This window comes from Schistocerca americana, chromosome 1 (genome assembly GCF_021461395.2).
Source record: "Schistocerca americana isolate TAMUIC-IGC-003095 chromosome 1, iqSchAmer2.1, whole genome shotgun sequence".
NCBI classification, from domain to species: domain Eukaryota; kingdom Metazoa; phylum Arthropoda; class Insecta; order Orthoptera; family Acrididae; genus Schistocerca; species Schistocerca americana.
Genome location: NC_060119.1, coordinates 319,552,432 through 319,566,535, shown reverse-complemented (window position 1 = coordinate 319,566,535; position 14,104 = coordinate 319,552,432). Strand labels below are relative to the sequence as shown.

The following is a 14,104-nucleotide window of genomic DNA, read 5'->3' as shown; positions in this document are numbered from 1 at the left end:
TTAATGTTTTCAATTTTGCCTAGCTACTTTAATTTTTTACTTCAATATGGTTACAAAGATAGTTTTACACATTTTGTTTCTTCCCTGGATTTCGTGTGATAGGATTCCTTTGAGGTATGGTTTTAATCTGAGACCTCTGTAATTAATCTCCAAATCAACCAACCAAGTGAGGTGGTTGTCACATTTATTTGGCTTGCAAACCATAGAGTTTGTTCACAAAAATGGACTTGAATAGAATCCTTAATTAGCTCTGTTAAAGCGAACATTTCCTTTCCTGACCATATGCTAGTCATGTTGTTCTCTCTGTGGTATACATAAACAAAATCTTTAATATCTGTGAACATGTAATAAGATAAAAATAGAAGATTTGTGGCCACTTAGGAAAGACGTCAGCTTATATAAGTTCACCAAATCAACACACTTGCTCCCGACAGAGAGCGCCCTTCTATTTAGATAACATCAAATTTTACAAAAAATATTTCTGTTAATTTTGAATGAAACTCCCACAGCCTTTTACAGAACAAGATAAAAAAAAAAAAAAGGATTTTGACATAGCAGGACATGTACCCTCTTCCTGTCAAATGCTGGTGTTACGTCCCAGTGCCTCAACTATCTACACTATGCTATAATTCACCTTTGCTTAGTCTCTTTTTCTTTACTTTTCTCTCTGAAATGTTATTGACAATTATATAATAGGTCATAATAAGGGTGATACATTTTCATGAATCCTAAATAGGTTGTTGCTTAAAACGGCTTACTCCCATTACCCGCAAGTTGTAACACCAGTAGGACATTTCTTGTCATTTTATTACAGCAAATCACACCAATAATGACTCATTTTCGAGACATTCAACGTGCTGGTGCTTAAAAATGGCATATATTCATAGCGTGTAACATATAGCATAAAACCTCTCAAATATGAGCTTCTGCTGAACATGACAGGTACAGTAAGGCATCTTGTTTTCTGCTTGTGACATAAGAAGCATCCTTGCTTCCTATTGGTTCTACTTTACATGGCACATTACGGAAATATCACAGAACTTATTTTTGTATTTCATGAGTAAAGGTGGCTTCTCAACAAGAGAGAGTAGGAAGTGACATCACAAAACTTGTAGAGAGTGATGTCAATATTAGCTACCTCGTCCCATGTGTTGATGGCATTACCTCCACCATCCAGATTGCTTCTCCCATCATGCACTGCTGCTTGTAGTCTGGCCTCAGCAGCCAGAAACTGTGGTCATGTGTGTGTGAGCTGCGTTTGCGTGTGCGTGTGTGTGTGTGTGTGTGTGTGTGTGTGTGTGTGTGTGTGTGTTTTATCTGATTTCGATGAAGGCCTTTTTGGTTGAAAGCATATTTGTTTGACAGTCTTTTTGTTGACTGTATCTGTGACTTAATCTCTCTGCCTTGTGATGAGTAGCTATCTATTCTTTTCATAATATTGTCATTCTTGCATAAAATATAAACACAAGTTGTAGACTAGGCTGCTGCATAAGCTTTTGGACGCGGCTCAATATTTGACTGCATTATATTATGTAAAAAATTTTCAGAGACAATCTGACTTGATATAAAAGTCTAGAGTGTGCTGAATTAATCAGAATAAATTCTTATTATAACCTTATAAGATGACATTATATCAGATGATGAATTATTATTTTAATAGAATAATACCATTAGTCCATTCTGTCACCAAATAAGTATTTAGTAGCTGATTCTAAGAATGACTTTGGATAGTAGGTCCATAATACAATGCATTTTCAGCAGCTTTTAATGCAAGGAGCATGTCAATAAATTTATTGTAAAATACCAGCTGTGTTAATAATTTAATTATTTCGTGCATTGTTCTGTTATTTTCTTCCATAGAAAGATGCAGCTTCATTATAACAATAAAATAGATTTTTTCGATATAGACTTAGACATTTATTCTAATTTCAGTGATGTATTTGAGAGCTTGGCATGGGCAAGTGCCCAAATACACTGCCAGTGCACTACAAACAACAAAGTTGCATATCCAGAAAGCAGCTCTGTTACACCTGAAGAGCTGTCAACAGCTAATGCTGGTAAGTTATAGTTTTATCATGCTATTTCACTATAACAAGAAAGAATATGTAAATAATTATTTTCCATGTAATTTGTTTTTTCTTTTTTACAAGAAACAGTTTGGTCTTTTTCCTTCACTTTTTTCTCCAAAGCTTTGCTTTCTGCTATTTTGTTGTGTTTACATTTCCTTTCAGGGAAAGTAGTTAGTCTAAATTCAGTTAGCTACATAAGTGATAAGCCCTGGAACAAGACAAACAACATAAAACATTTTAAATAACAACATAATAACACACTGCTGCAGAGTGAATGGCTGTGGTGAAGTCATGTCTCTGCAATAACTTTTCTTCCAGGAGAGCTAGATCTGCAAGGTATACAGGAAAACTTTATGAACTTAGGAAGGTAGGAGATGAGGTATTGGCAGCACTTAAGCTGTGAAGGTGAGTTGTGAGCCGTGCTTGGAAGCTCAGTTGGTAGAGCTAATCCCAACGAAAGGCAAAAGTCTCATATTCATTTTTAGAATGAATCAGGATATATTCACAACATTTGGATTTTAAGGATGAATAGAAGAATTATTTCCAGTTGTATACAAATGCAATTTATCCGGTTGCCGTTCATGGTATAGGCATAGCAGTCCTTCTGAATGTGTACTATTCTTTACATTTGTAGTGCAGGATATGGGTGTAGTGGGATTTACACTGGCAGCTGTGCAGGAGCAGTCATATTTTCCCATAAAGCACTACACACACTGGCAAATGTGTATAGCTGTTGTCCTAGCCTCACCAACAGTTTGTACAAGCTGCTCAAATGTATGGTGAGCTGGCACTTATATTGGCTCCGTCCCAAGGCGTTTTTCGCCGAGGTCGCTCCGCCACTGACAACTTGGTGTACCTGGAGTCTGCCATCCGAACGGCCTTTTCCCTCAGTCAACACTTTATTGCCAACTTTTTTAATGTGATGAAAGTCTACGATAACACTTGACGACACTACATCCTTGGTACTCTGCACGAGTGGGGTCTCCAGGGCCCGCTTCCAATTTTTATAGGGAACTTTTTGTCACTCCGCACTTTCTAAGTTCAAGTCGGTGCTTCACACAGTTCGCCACATATCCAAGAGAATGGGGTCCCACAGGGCTCTGTACTCAGTGTCCCACTGTTTTTAGTGGCTGTCAATAGTCTCACAGCAGCGGTGGGGTCACCTGTTCCCTGCTCTTATATGCTGACGATTTTTGTATTCCTTTCTGTTCCTCTTCTATTGGAGTGGCTGAACATCGACTGCAGGGAGTTATATGAAAGACACAGTCATGGCCCCTCACTCCTCTGCCAAGACTTGCATCATGCACTTCTGTTGTTGTCATACTGTCTGCCCACGTCCGGAACTTTACCCCAAAGACCAACTGCTTAACATAGTGGACACTTAGCGGTTTTTAGGACTGGTTTTCGATGCTTGATTTTCTTGGCTTCCTCATCTTTGTCAGCTTAAGGGAAAGTGCTGGTGGGATCTCAACATTGTCCAGTGCCTGAGCCATGCTGACTGGGGTACAGATCGCCCTGCATTCCTGCAGCTGTACAAAGCCCTTGTGCAGTCCTGTCTTGATTACGGGGGCCCGGCATATAGTTCAGCATCGCCATCAGCATTTTGTCTCCTGGACACTATACACCACTGTGGAGTTTGATTTGCAACATGAGCTTTCCAAACAAGCCCAGTGAAAAGCCTCCTTGTGGAAGCTGGAATTCCTCCATTGCAGATCATGCAGCAACAACCACTGCTTGCACATTATACTACCCACATTTGTAGTTTGCCTCATCATCCAAATTACCATCTCTTTTTCCCTAACACGGAAATCCATGTCCCGCAACGGTGGCCCTGATTAGGGATTCCAATTGCAGTCGATGTTCAGTCATTTCTTACTGAACTCAATACTTTTTGTCTCCCTCCTTTCCTGTGGGTCTACTCATGTACATCTCCATGGTCCATGCCTTGGCCACATCTTCGTCTGGACCTATTGCAAGGCCCAAAAGGCTCGGTTCCACCTGAGGCCCTCCACGAGCAATTCTCTCTATTCTCAGCGAGTTCCAGGGCTCTGAAATAGTCTCCAGCAATGGCTGTATGGTTGATGGTCAAACAGCACTCCTTTCCGCATGGCTGCAGCGTTTTCATCAGTAGTCGTCTCTAGCGCTCATGAGCATATCCGCTCCTGCACAGGTGAGAGACATTTGTCATCTGTAATGACACCTTAAGCAGCCTACAAGCTGTCAACCAGCACTTCCATCACTATCCTTTGGTAACAACTATCCAGGAGACTCTTTATGCCCTTGGAAACAGTGGACATTCAGTGCCCTTCATTTGGGCTGCAGGACATGTCGAGATCCTGGGAAATGAATGTGCTACTGGTAAACCAGCTCTGGGAATAGGCACACTGGAAACTGATCACCGATCGGTCTTACGCTGTAAAGTTTTCGGGATCTGGAATACTGAGTGACACCCCTCGGTACACCAAATAAACTACATGTTGTCAAGGAGACAATGAATGCAAGGCGGTCATGCATGCTAGCCACTCGCAGGGACTCCATCGTCATTTGTGAGCTCTGAATTGGCCACACTTGGCTGACTCATGGTCATCTCCTCCATTGCGAGGACCCACCTCAGTGGCACAGTGGTCCCCACTAGACTGTTCTCCATATCTTCTTGGACTGCCCAATTTTAGCTGCTCTGCGGCAGGCTTTTAACCTTCCCACCACACTGTGTAGGGTATTGGGAGACAGTACCTCAATGGCTGATCTGATTGTACATTTTTTTCATGAGGGGGCTTTTCATCACACAATCTAAGGGTGGGTGTCTGGCCATCTCTCTCAGGCCTTCACCCTGTCTCCATTATAACTCTTCCTCATTCTTTCTTTCCTGTTTGTTCGCCTTGGTGTTTGTCTTTTCCCTATCTGTGTTCCTCTAGCCTTGTCTTTTAGGTTGGAGATTTTAGTGTGTTGCACAGTGGCTGGGTCATCCGCCTTCAGCCAGTCCAGGCCATCTGCTATATTATTTTAATGTCTTCTACCACTTAGTGCACACTTTCTCCTTTTGTCTTGCTTCTTTCATTTTCTCTAGTGGTGTTCCCTGTTAGTTTTCCATCTTTCTTACTCCCCAGGCTCTTTTCGGGGAATAGTTTTACTCCGCGACCTGTTTGAATGTGGGGAAAAGGGACTGATGACCCCGTAGTTTGGTCCCTTTCTCCCTTTCTCTCCAACCCAACCAACCATCAAGACACTATCCATTCCATTCAACTGCTCTTCCAAGTCCTTTGCTGTGTCTGATAAAATTACAGTATCATTTGCAAACCTCAAAGCTTTTATTTCTTCTCCCTAAACTTTAATTTCTTCTCCAAATTTTTCATTGGTTTCCCTTACTTCTTGTTCAGTGCACAGATTAAAAAACATGGGGGTAGGCTACAAACCTGTCTCTGTACAAGTTATAAATAGCCTGTCATTCCCAGTATTTTATCCCCGATACCTTCAGAATTTCAATGAAAGTACTCCACTCAGCATCGTCAAAAGCTTTCTCTAAGTCTACACGTGCTCCAAGTGTAGGTTTGCCGTTCCGTAACCTATTTTTTAAGAGACATTGTAGGATCATTACTGCCTCGCATGTGCACACATTTCTCCAGAATCCAACTGATTTTTCCTGAGGTCAGCTTCCACCAGTTATTCCATTCTTCTACAAAGAATTCATGTCAGTATTTTGCAACCATTTCTTATTGAACTGATAGTTCATTAATACTCACCCTGTCAGCACCTGCTTTCTTTGGAATTGGAATTATTACATTTTCTTGAAGTCTGAAGGTATTTCACCAAGCATTTAAAAATCCTATCATTGTGTACTGCACTCAGTTGCAAAATTACATGTCACTGTGTTAGTAGCTGCAGCAAGGGACACCAATTCAATTCAATTTGATTGCTCATACAAATATTGTACACTGTTATATATTTGAAAATAATGTTTTCTTATATGAGATTCCAGAAGCAGCCACAGCATACTGTTACATACATTTACCCCATTGATTCGAAAGTGTCATAGTATTTCTCCTTAAACAAACATTGTGAAGTTGTAGCCGTAATTTCACTAAATAACAATATATCCCCACACTGGAGCTACAAAGAATTTTTATATTTCAATCTTTTATGTTGAGCAAATTCATCTAGATTTAACAGAAAGATTATTAATTCTGCATGGTAAATCCTCACAGTCTCCATATTTTATGTTTTATGTCACTGTAGTATTGTTTGCAGTTAACTCTCTTTGTTACAGAATTGTGGTCAACATATATTCAGTTTTTATGGGACACCACTATAGGCTTAGACAAATCCACTTTGACAGATGTTTCCATTTTCCTTTCTGAGATGTTTCCTTTATTTTTTCCTTTCTCCTGTTCTTCATATATTATTACCTTGCACCATTTCTTTGAGATTCAATTTGGTAATCTCACTAATGTTTGTTCATAAATGGCAACAAATGTGTGTTTCCCAGCAGAGAACAAGTTGAATCAAGACATAATTGTGTTACAAAATTTGATACTGGTTATTATTATTGATTGAAAATCATCTCGCCAGCTATAATTTCATTACATAAGACTACCTGCCATATTTTCCCACCTTTGGATCTGTGGACTGAACTTTATCCAGTGTTACAAGTTATTTTGAAGGGAAGTTTTAGTATCTGTGCCAGTGGACATCACAATGGAGGCACTTGAGATGGAATGGACAGTGCAGCAAACTAATTCGGACAACTGTTGTGGTGAGGGGGTTTGATGGGCTGCATGCCCAAAGTGTTGTATGGGCAGATATATTGAATGCACTGTTTGCTTCCAGGCAACAGTAAGGCTGAGTTCAACCACTGCAGACCTTTCCTAGTGCCATTTCTGTGTGCTCACCTGTCAGCCTCCTGTGCCTGCCACGTGTCATGTGAGCCCTGTCCACATCTCTTCTTAGTTTCAGACTTTCTTTTTCCCCCTTAGGTTGATCTTCATGGAAAGTTTTCAATTCCTCTTGTGGGATTCTGTTCGTCTGCTTGTTGAGCCACCGTTGGCCTGACAGTATGCCAACAGTATTATTTAGCAGCATTGTCACACCTGTGAAGGTAGTAATGTGGCGACAAGAATGGGATGTTCTTACACATGTGATGCTTCTATTTTTTTTCATCCCTTTTCATAGAATTAATTTTGGGCCACCATGGATTTAGCATTTCTGCAATGCTGGGAGAAAATGTTGCATCTACAGAAGTAGGAGCAGGAACAGCATGGGCATATGCAGGTGCTTCTAACCCAGAATGGGGAATTGCTTCATACACATGCCATGCAGGTGGCAGGTCATGTGTCCACTGTGCAGTTTTCTTCCCCCCCCCCCTCCCCCCCCACACACACACACCACCCCTCACCCCCCCGTGCTGCCATATGCCGGTTGGATTAGTGAACACAAGGTCATTGTAGCAAGGCTAAAAAAACCATATCAACCAAAACCACTAAACATGAATGCAGAATATATCTATTTAAAACAGCAGATAAAAATTCGCTTGGTGCCTTCCTAAGAGAGAGTCTCCATTCCTTCCAGGCTAATTATGTAAGTATAGACCAGATATGGCTCAAACTCAAAGATACAATATAGTCAGCAATAGATAGATTCATACCGCATAAGTTAATAAGAGGTGGGACTGATCCACCGTGGTACACAAAACACGTCAGAACACTGTTGCAGAAGCAACGCAAAAAGTATGCCAAATTCAGAACAGTCCCCAAGACTGGCTAAGTTTCACGGAAGCTCGAAATTTAGTACAGATGTCAATGCGAGATGCTTTTAATAGTTTCCACAATGAAACGTTGTCTCAGAATATGGTAGAAAGCCCAAAGAAATTCTGGTCATATGTAAAGTACACCAGTGGCAAAAAAACAGTCAACTGCCCAATAGTGATGGAAATGTTACCGATGATGGTGCCACTAAAGCTGAGTTACTAAATGCAGTTTTCCGTAATTCCTTCACGAAAGAAGATGAAGTAAATATTCCAGAATTCGAAACCAGAACAACTGTTAGCATGAGTGACATAAAAGTAGATATCTTAGGTGTTGCAAAACAACTCAAATCACTTAAGAAAGGCAAGTCTTCCGGTCCAGATGGTATACCAATCAGGTTCCTTTCAGAGTATGCAGACGCAATAGCGCCTTTCTTAGCAATCATATACAACCGCTCACTTGATGAAAGGTCTGTTCCTAAAGACTGGAATGTAGCACAGGTCACACCATTATTCAAGAAAGCAAATAGGAGTAACCCATTGAATTACAGACCCATATCACTGACCTCAATTTGCAGTAGGATTTTGAAGCATATACTGTACTCGAACATTATGAATCACCTTGAAGAAAATGACTTACTGATGCATAACCAACACGGACAGAAAATATCATTCTTGTGCAACACAGCTAGCTCTTTATTCCCATCAAGTAATGAGTGCTGTCGACAAGGAATCTCAGATCAACTCCATATTCCTAAATTTCCAGAAGGCTTTCGATACCGTTCCTCACAAGCGACTATTAATCAAATTGCATGCATATGGAGTATCGTCTCAGTTGTGTGACTGGATTCGTGATTTCCTCTCAGAGAGGTCACAGTTCGTAGTGATAGATGGTAAATCATGGAGTAGAACAGAAATGATTTCTGGCATTCCGCAAGGTAGTGTCTAAGGCCCTCTGCTGTTCCTGATTTACATAAATGATCTAGGTGATAATCTGAGCAGCCCCCTTCGACTGTTTGCAGATGATGCTGTAATTTACCGTCTAATAAAATCATCAGACGATCAATTCCAATTACAAAATGATCTAGAGAGAATTTTTGCATGGTGGGATAAGTGGCAATTGGCACTAAACAAAGAAAAGTGCGAGGTCATCCACATGGGTACTAAAAGAAATCCGATAAATTTTGGGTGTACAATAAATCATGCAAATCTAAGGGCTGTCAATTTGACTAAATACCTAGGAATTACAATTACGAGCAACTTAAATTGGAAAGACCACATAGATAATATTGTGGGGAAGGCAAAACAAAGAGTGTGCTCTGTTGGCAGAATACTTAGAAGATGCGACAAACCCACCGAAGAGACAGCCTACATTACACTTGTCCATCCTCTGCTGGAATGTTGCTGCTTGGTGTGGGATCCTTACCAGGTAGAATTGACGGTGAACATAAAAAAAGTGCAAGGAAGGGCAGCCCGTTTCGTGTTATCGTGCAATAGGGGTGAGAGTGTCACTAATATGATATGCAAGTTGGGGTGGCAATCACTGAAACAAAGGCGGTTTTCTTTGCGGTGAGATCTATTTACGAAATTTCAGTCACCAACTTTCTCTTCCAAATGCGAAAATATTTTATTGACACCCACTTATGTAGGGAGAAATGATCATCATAATAAAGTAGGAGAAATCAGAGCTCGAACAGAAGGATTTAGGTGTTCCTTTTTCCCACATGCCATTCAAGAGTGGAATGGTAGAGAAGTAGTATGAAAATGGTTTGACGAACCCTCTGCCAGGGACTTAAGTGTGAAATGCAGAGTAACGATGTAGATGCAGATGAGTCTGTAGGAACCAGATTTTACATTGTAAGGCATTTCCAGGGGCAAATGTGGAATCTGTCCAAATTAATTGGTTATGAACTGTAGATTAAAACTGAAGAAATTGGAAATTAAGGAGATGAAACCTGGATAAGTTGAAAGGACCATAGATGGTTGAAAGCTTCAGAGGGAGCGTTATACAATGGTTGTCTAGAACAGGGGAAAGATGAATGGGTGAAAGGAGAAATTTTTTTAATGAAGCAGGTGAAAAGGAATAAAATGTTTAAAAAATGAGATTGACATGAAGTGCAGTATTGCTAAGAAGGGGATGACTAGAGGGCAAATGATTTAGAAACTTATTTATGGAGGGGAAAGATAGATACCACCTGCAGGAAAATTAAAGACAACTTTGGGGAAAAGAGAAGCGTTTGGGGAGGTGGAGGGCTTGTCCAGAATGCAGTCAGGGTCAGTCTTGATCAAAACAGCACCCTCTGCCCAGTCATGGACACTACTCACCTGAGACAAGCTGGGGGATGTTTCTGTTTCCATCACACCCCATAAGAGCTTAAATATGGTCCAGAATATCATATTTCACAGGGACCTTCTTTTGCAGTCAGATGATGAGCTCTGCACCAATTTAGAGCAGCGAATTGTCCATTTTCTCCGGAGCATCCACCAGGGTCTGAGGGATCATCAGGTTGCCACGAGTGCCTTCATCTTAACCTTCGCGGGTGACACATTACCCAAGAAGGTCAAGGTGATGGTCTACCACTGTGATGTAAAGCCATATATCCCTCCCTCGATGTGGTGCTTTAAGTGCTGGAAGTTCAGCCTTATGTCTTCCTGCTGTACTTACAGCATCACCTTTCGGGGTTGTGGATGTCCTTCACATCCCAATACTCCCTGTGCCCCGCCTCCCATCTGTGTCAACTGCAGAGAGCACCATTCACCTTGCTCACCAGACTGCAGGATTCTCCAGAAAGAAAGGAAAATAATGGAATACCAGACCATAGACCGACTGAACTACGCTAAGGCTAACAGAAAATATGAGAGGCTACATCCTATGTATATGACATCAATCTACACCGCTGCTAAGACAGCAGTTCCACCATCTTCCATTCTGCCATGTACAGTTGGCTCTCAGAGCCGTCAGACTCCACCTGCCCCCTTGATGGTGGGAGGCACTTCCCTCAGTGTTGCTCCTGCACAACCTAAATCAGGAGCAACACCCGCCCAACCATCGGGGATGTCAGTCCCCACTTCTCAGCTGGAGAAGCATAAGTCTTCTTCAGCTCCTCTCACCGGGAAGGGATCCCTTGGGTCACTCCCTTCCCAGGTTCCTACCAGTGACAAAGCTGACAGCCGCCAGTGGCTGAAGCAACCACAGGTAGCTGGTCGTAGGGCTTCACAGTCCTCCTCAGTCCCTGAGACTCAAGCAGTAAAGTGCTCCCATCTGGACAAACCTAAGGAACAGTGAGAGAAACCTAACACACCACCACTACCTACAAACTCTGTGTCTGAGGATGAGGTGGAGATTCTGGCGTCCGCTGAGGACCTAGATCTCACTGGGCCCTCAGACACAATAGATGTCGATTGCACAGGTACTCATCTGGTGACAGTAGGTGATCCTGAGGCATAGACTGCCTCATTGAGTGTTTCATGCCTTCCAAGTCTCACAATCACGTAATCCTCCAGTGGAATTGCGGAGGTTTTTTCCACCACCTGGCTGAGCTATGGCAACTGTTAAGCTTTACACCTGCTTTCTTCATTGCCCTCCAGAAAACCTGGTTCCCGGCACTGCCGACCCCTGCCCTCCATGGCTATAAGAGATATTACAGGAACCGTAATGACTATAATAGTGTGTCAGGTGGAGTTTGCATCTATGTCCTGAACTCGGTATGTAGTGAACCTGTGCCCCTTCAAACCCCTCTTGAAGCTGTGGCTGTCAGGATAAGGACGATGCAGGAAATAACTGTCTGCAACGTATATCTTCCTCCAGATGGTGCAATACCCCTGAACGTATTGGCTGCACTGATTGATCAACTCCCTAAACCTTTCCTACTTTTGGGAGATTTTTAACACGCATAACCCCTTGTGGGTTGGCACCATGCTTCCTGGCCAAGGTAGGGAGGTCGAAAATTTACTATCACAACTCGACCTCTGTCTCTTAAATACAGGTGCTCCCACACATTTCAGTGTGGCATGTAGCACATATTCAGCCATTGATCTCTCGGATTGCAGTCCTGGCCTTTACCCATCTGTCCACTGGAGAGCACATGATGACCTGTGTGGGAGTGACCAGTTCCCCATCTTCCTGTTACTCCTCTGGCATCATGCCCAGGGATGCCTACCCAGATGGGCTTTAAACAAGGCAGACTGGGAAGTCTTCACCTCTGCTGTCACTGCTGAATCTCCCCCCACATGGTGCCATCGATGTTGTCGTTGAGCACGTCACTACAACGATTGTTTCTGCAATGGAAAACTTGATCTCTAGTTGTTTAGGGTGCCCCTGGCGAAAAACAGTTCCTTGGTGGTCGTTGGAAGTCGCTGAGGCAATTAAAGAGCATCGGCGAGCTCTACAGCAACATAAGCGGCACCCTTCCCTAGAGCAACTATAAGTCTTTAAGTGGCTCTGTGCCTGCATTCAACAGCTTATAAAACGTCGGAAACATGAGTGTTGGGAGAGGTACGTGTCGACCAGTGGGTGCCATACATCACCTTCCCAAGTCTGGACAAAGATCAGACGTCTTTTTGGGTATCAGACCCCAACAGGTGTCCCTGGCATGTTATCTTTATTTTATTTTAGGACCAAATTGAGGAGCAAATCTCTGAGGTCATGGAATGTATCAGTACATGAAATTAAAACATAAAAGTAATAACAGATAAAAATAAATGTTTATGAACCCAAAAAAGTCACTCCATAAGTTTAAGTAAACACAATCAACAGTACAATAAGAATCTGCTTAATTTTTCAAGGAACTCCTCGACAGAACAGAAGGAGTGACTCATGAGGAAACTCTTCAGTTTCATTTGAAAGCGCGTGGATTACTGCTAAGAGTTTTCGAATTTTAGTGGTAGCTTATTGAAAATGAATGCAGCAGTATACTGCACACCTTTTTGCACAAGAGTTAAGGAAGTCCGATCCAAATGCAGGTTTGATTTCTGTTGAGTATTAACCGAGTGAAAGCTGCTTATTCTTGGAAATAAGCTAATATTGTTAACAAGAAATGGCAGTAAGGAATATACCGGGTGATCAAAAAGTCAGTATAAATTTGAAAACTGAATAAATCATGGAATAATGTAGATAGAGAGGTACAAATTGGCACACAGGCTTGGAATGACATGGGGTTTATTAGAACCAAAAAAATACAAAAGTTCAAAAAATGTCCGACAGATGGCGCTTCATCTGATCAGAATAGCAATAATTAGCATAACAAAGTAAGACAAAGCAAAGATGATGTTCTTTACAGGAAATGCTCAATATGTCCACCATCATTCCTCAACAATAGCTGTAGCCAAGGAATAATGTTGTGGACAGGACTGTAAAGCATGTCCGGAGTTATGGTGTGGCATTGGCATTGGATGTTGTCTTTCAGCATCCCTAGAGCTGTCGGTCGATCATGATACACGTGCAACTTCAGGTAACCCCAAAGCCAATAATCGCACGGACTGAGGTCTGGGGACCTGGGAGGCCAAGCATGACGAAAGTGGCGGCTGAGCACACGATAATCACCAAACAACGTGCGCAAGAGATCTCTCATGCATCTAGCAATATGGAGTGGAGCACCATCCTGCATAAACATCGTACGTTCCAGCAGGTGTTTATCAGCCAGGCTGGGGATGATGCGATTCTGTAACATATCGGCGTACCTCTCACCCGTCACGGTAGCAATTACAAAACCAGAATCATGCATTTCCTTGAAGAAAAAAGGCCCGATAATGGTAGATGTGGTAAATCCAACCCATACTGTGACTTCCTTGTCGTGCAATGGAGTTTCCATGTCATTTCTAGGATTTTTGGTAGCCCAAATTCTGCAGTTGTGGGTGTTGACAGACCCTCGGAGCGTGAAATGAGCTTCGTCGGTCCACAATACGTTACTCAACCAATCGTCATCTTCCGCGATCTTTTGAAACGCCCACACCGCAAATGCCCTCCGCTTCATTAAATCGCCAAGTAACAGTTCATGATGCTGATGGATTTTATAAGGATAGCATCTGAGGGTACGCCTAAATGCCAACTAAACATTAGTGTATGGAATGCCGGTGCGATGTGCGACTGCACGAGCGCTGACTTCCCCATGCATAGACGAACCCACTACAGTCTCCATTTCTTCCTGAACTGTCTCAGCAGCGTTATGCCTTGTGCTCGGTCAGCCACTATAGGGTCTATCGTCTAAACAACCCATGGCTTCGAACTTCGAAACCATTCTCGCCACAGCTGCATTTGTCAACAGACCTTTACCCATTCGAATCCCCTTCCTATGGCGAT

General features: G+C 42.3%; 1 protein-coding gene across 3 annotated transcripts in view; it reads left to right on the top strand.

The window, feature by feature from the left end:
* Window positions 1-14,104, top strand: part of LOC124598209 (RAB6A-GEF complex partner protein 2) — an 82,592-nt gene that overhangs the window by 18,038 nt on the left and 50,450 nt on the right. For all 3 annotated transcript variants that reach the window (XM_047135985.1, XM_047135987.1, XM_047135986.1), the window contains exon 2: window positions 1,933-2,057. In XM_047135985.1, the coding sequence (XP_046991941.1) occupies window positions 1,933-2,057 (125 nt within the window). The remainder of the gene's footprint in view (window positions 1-1,932; window positions 2,058-14,104) is intronic.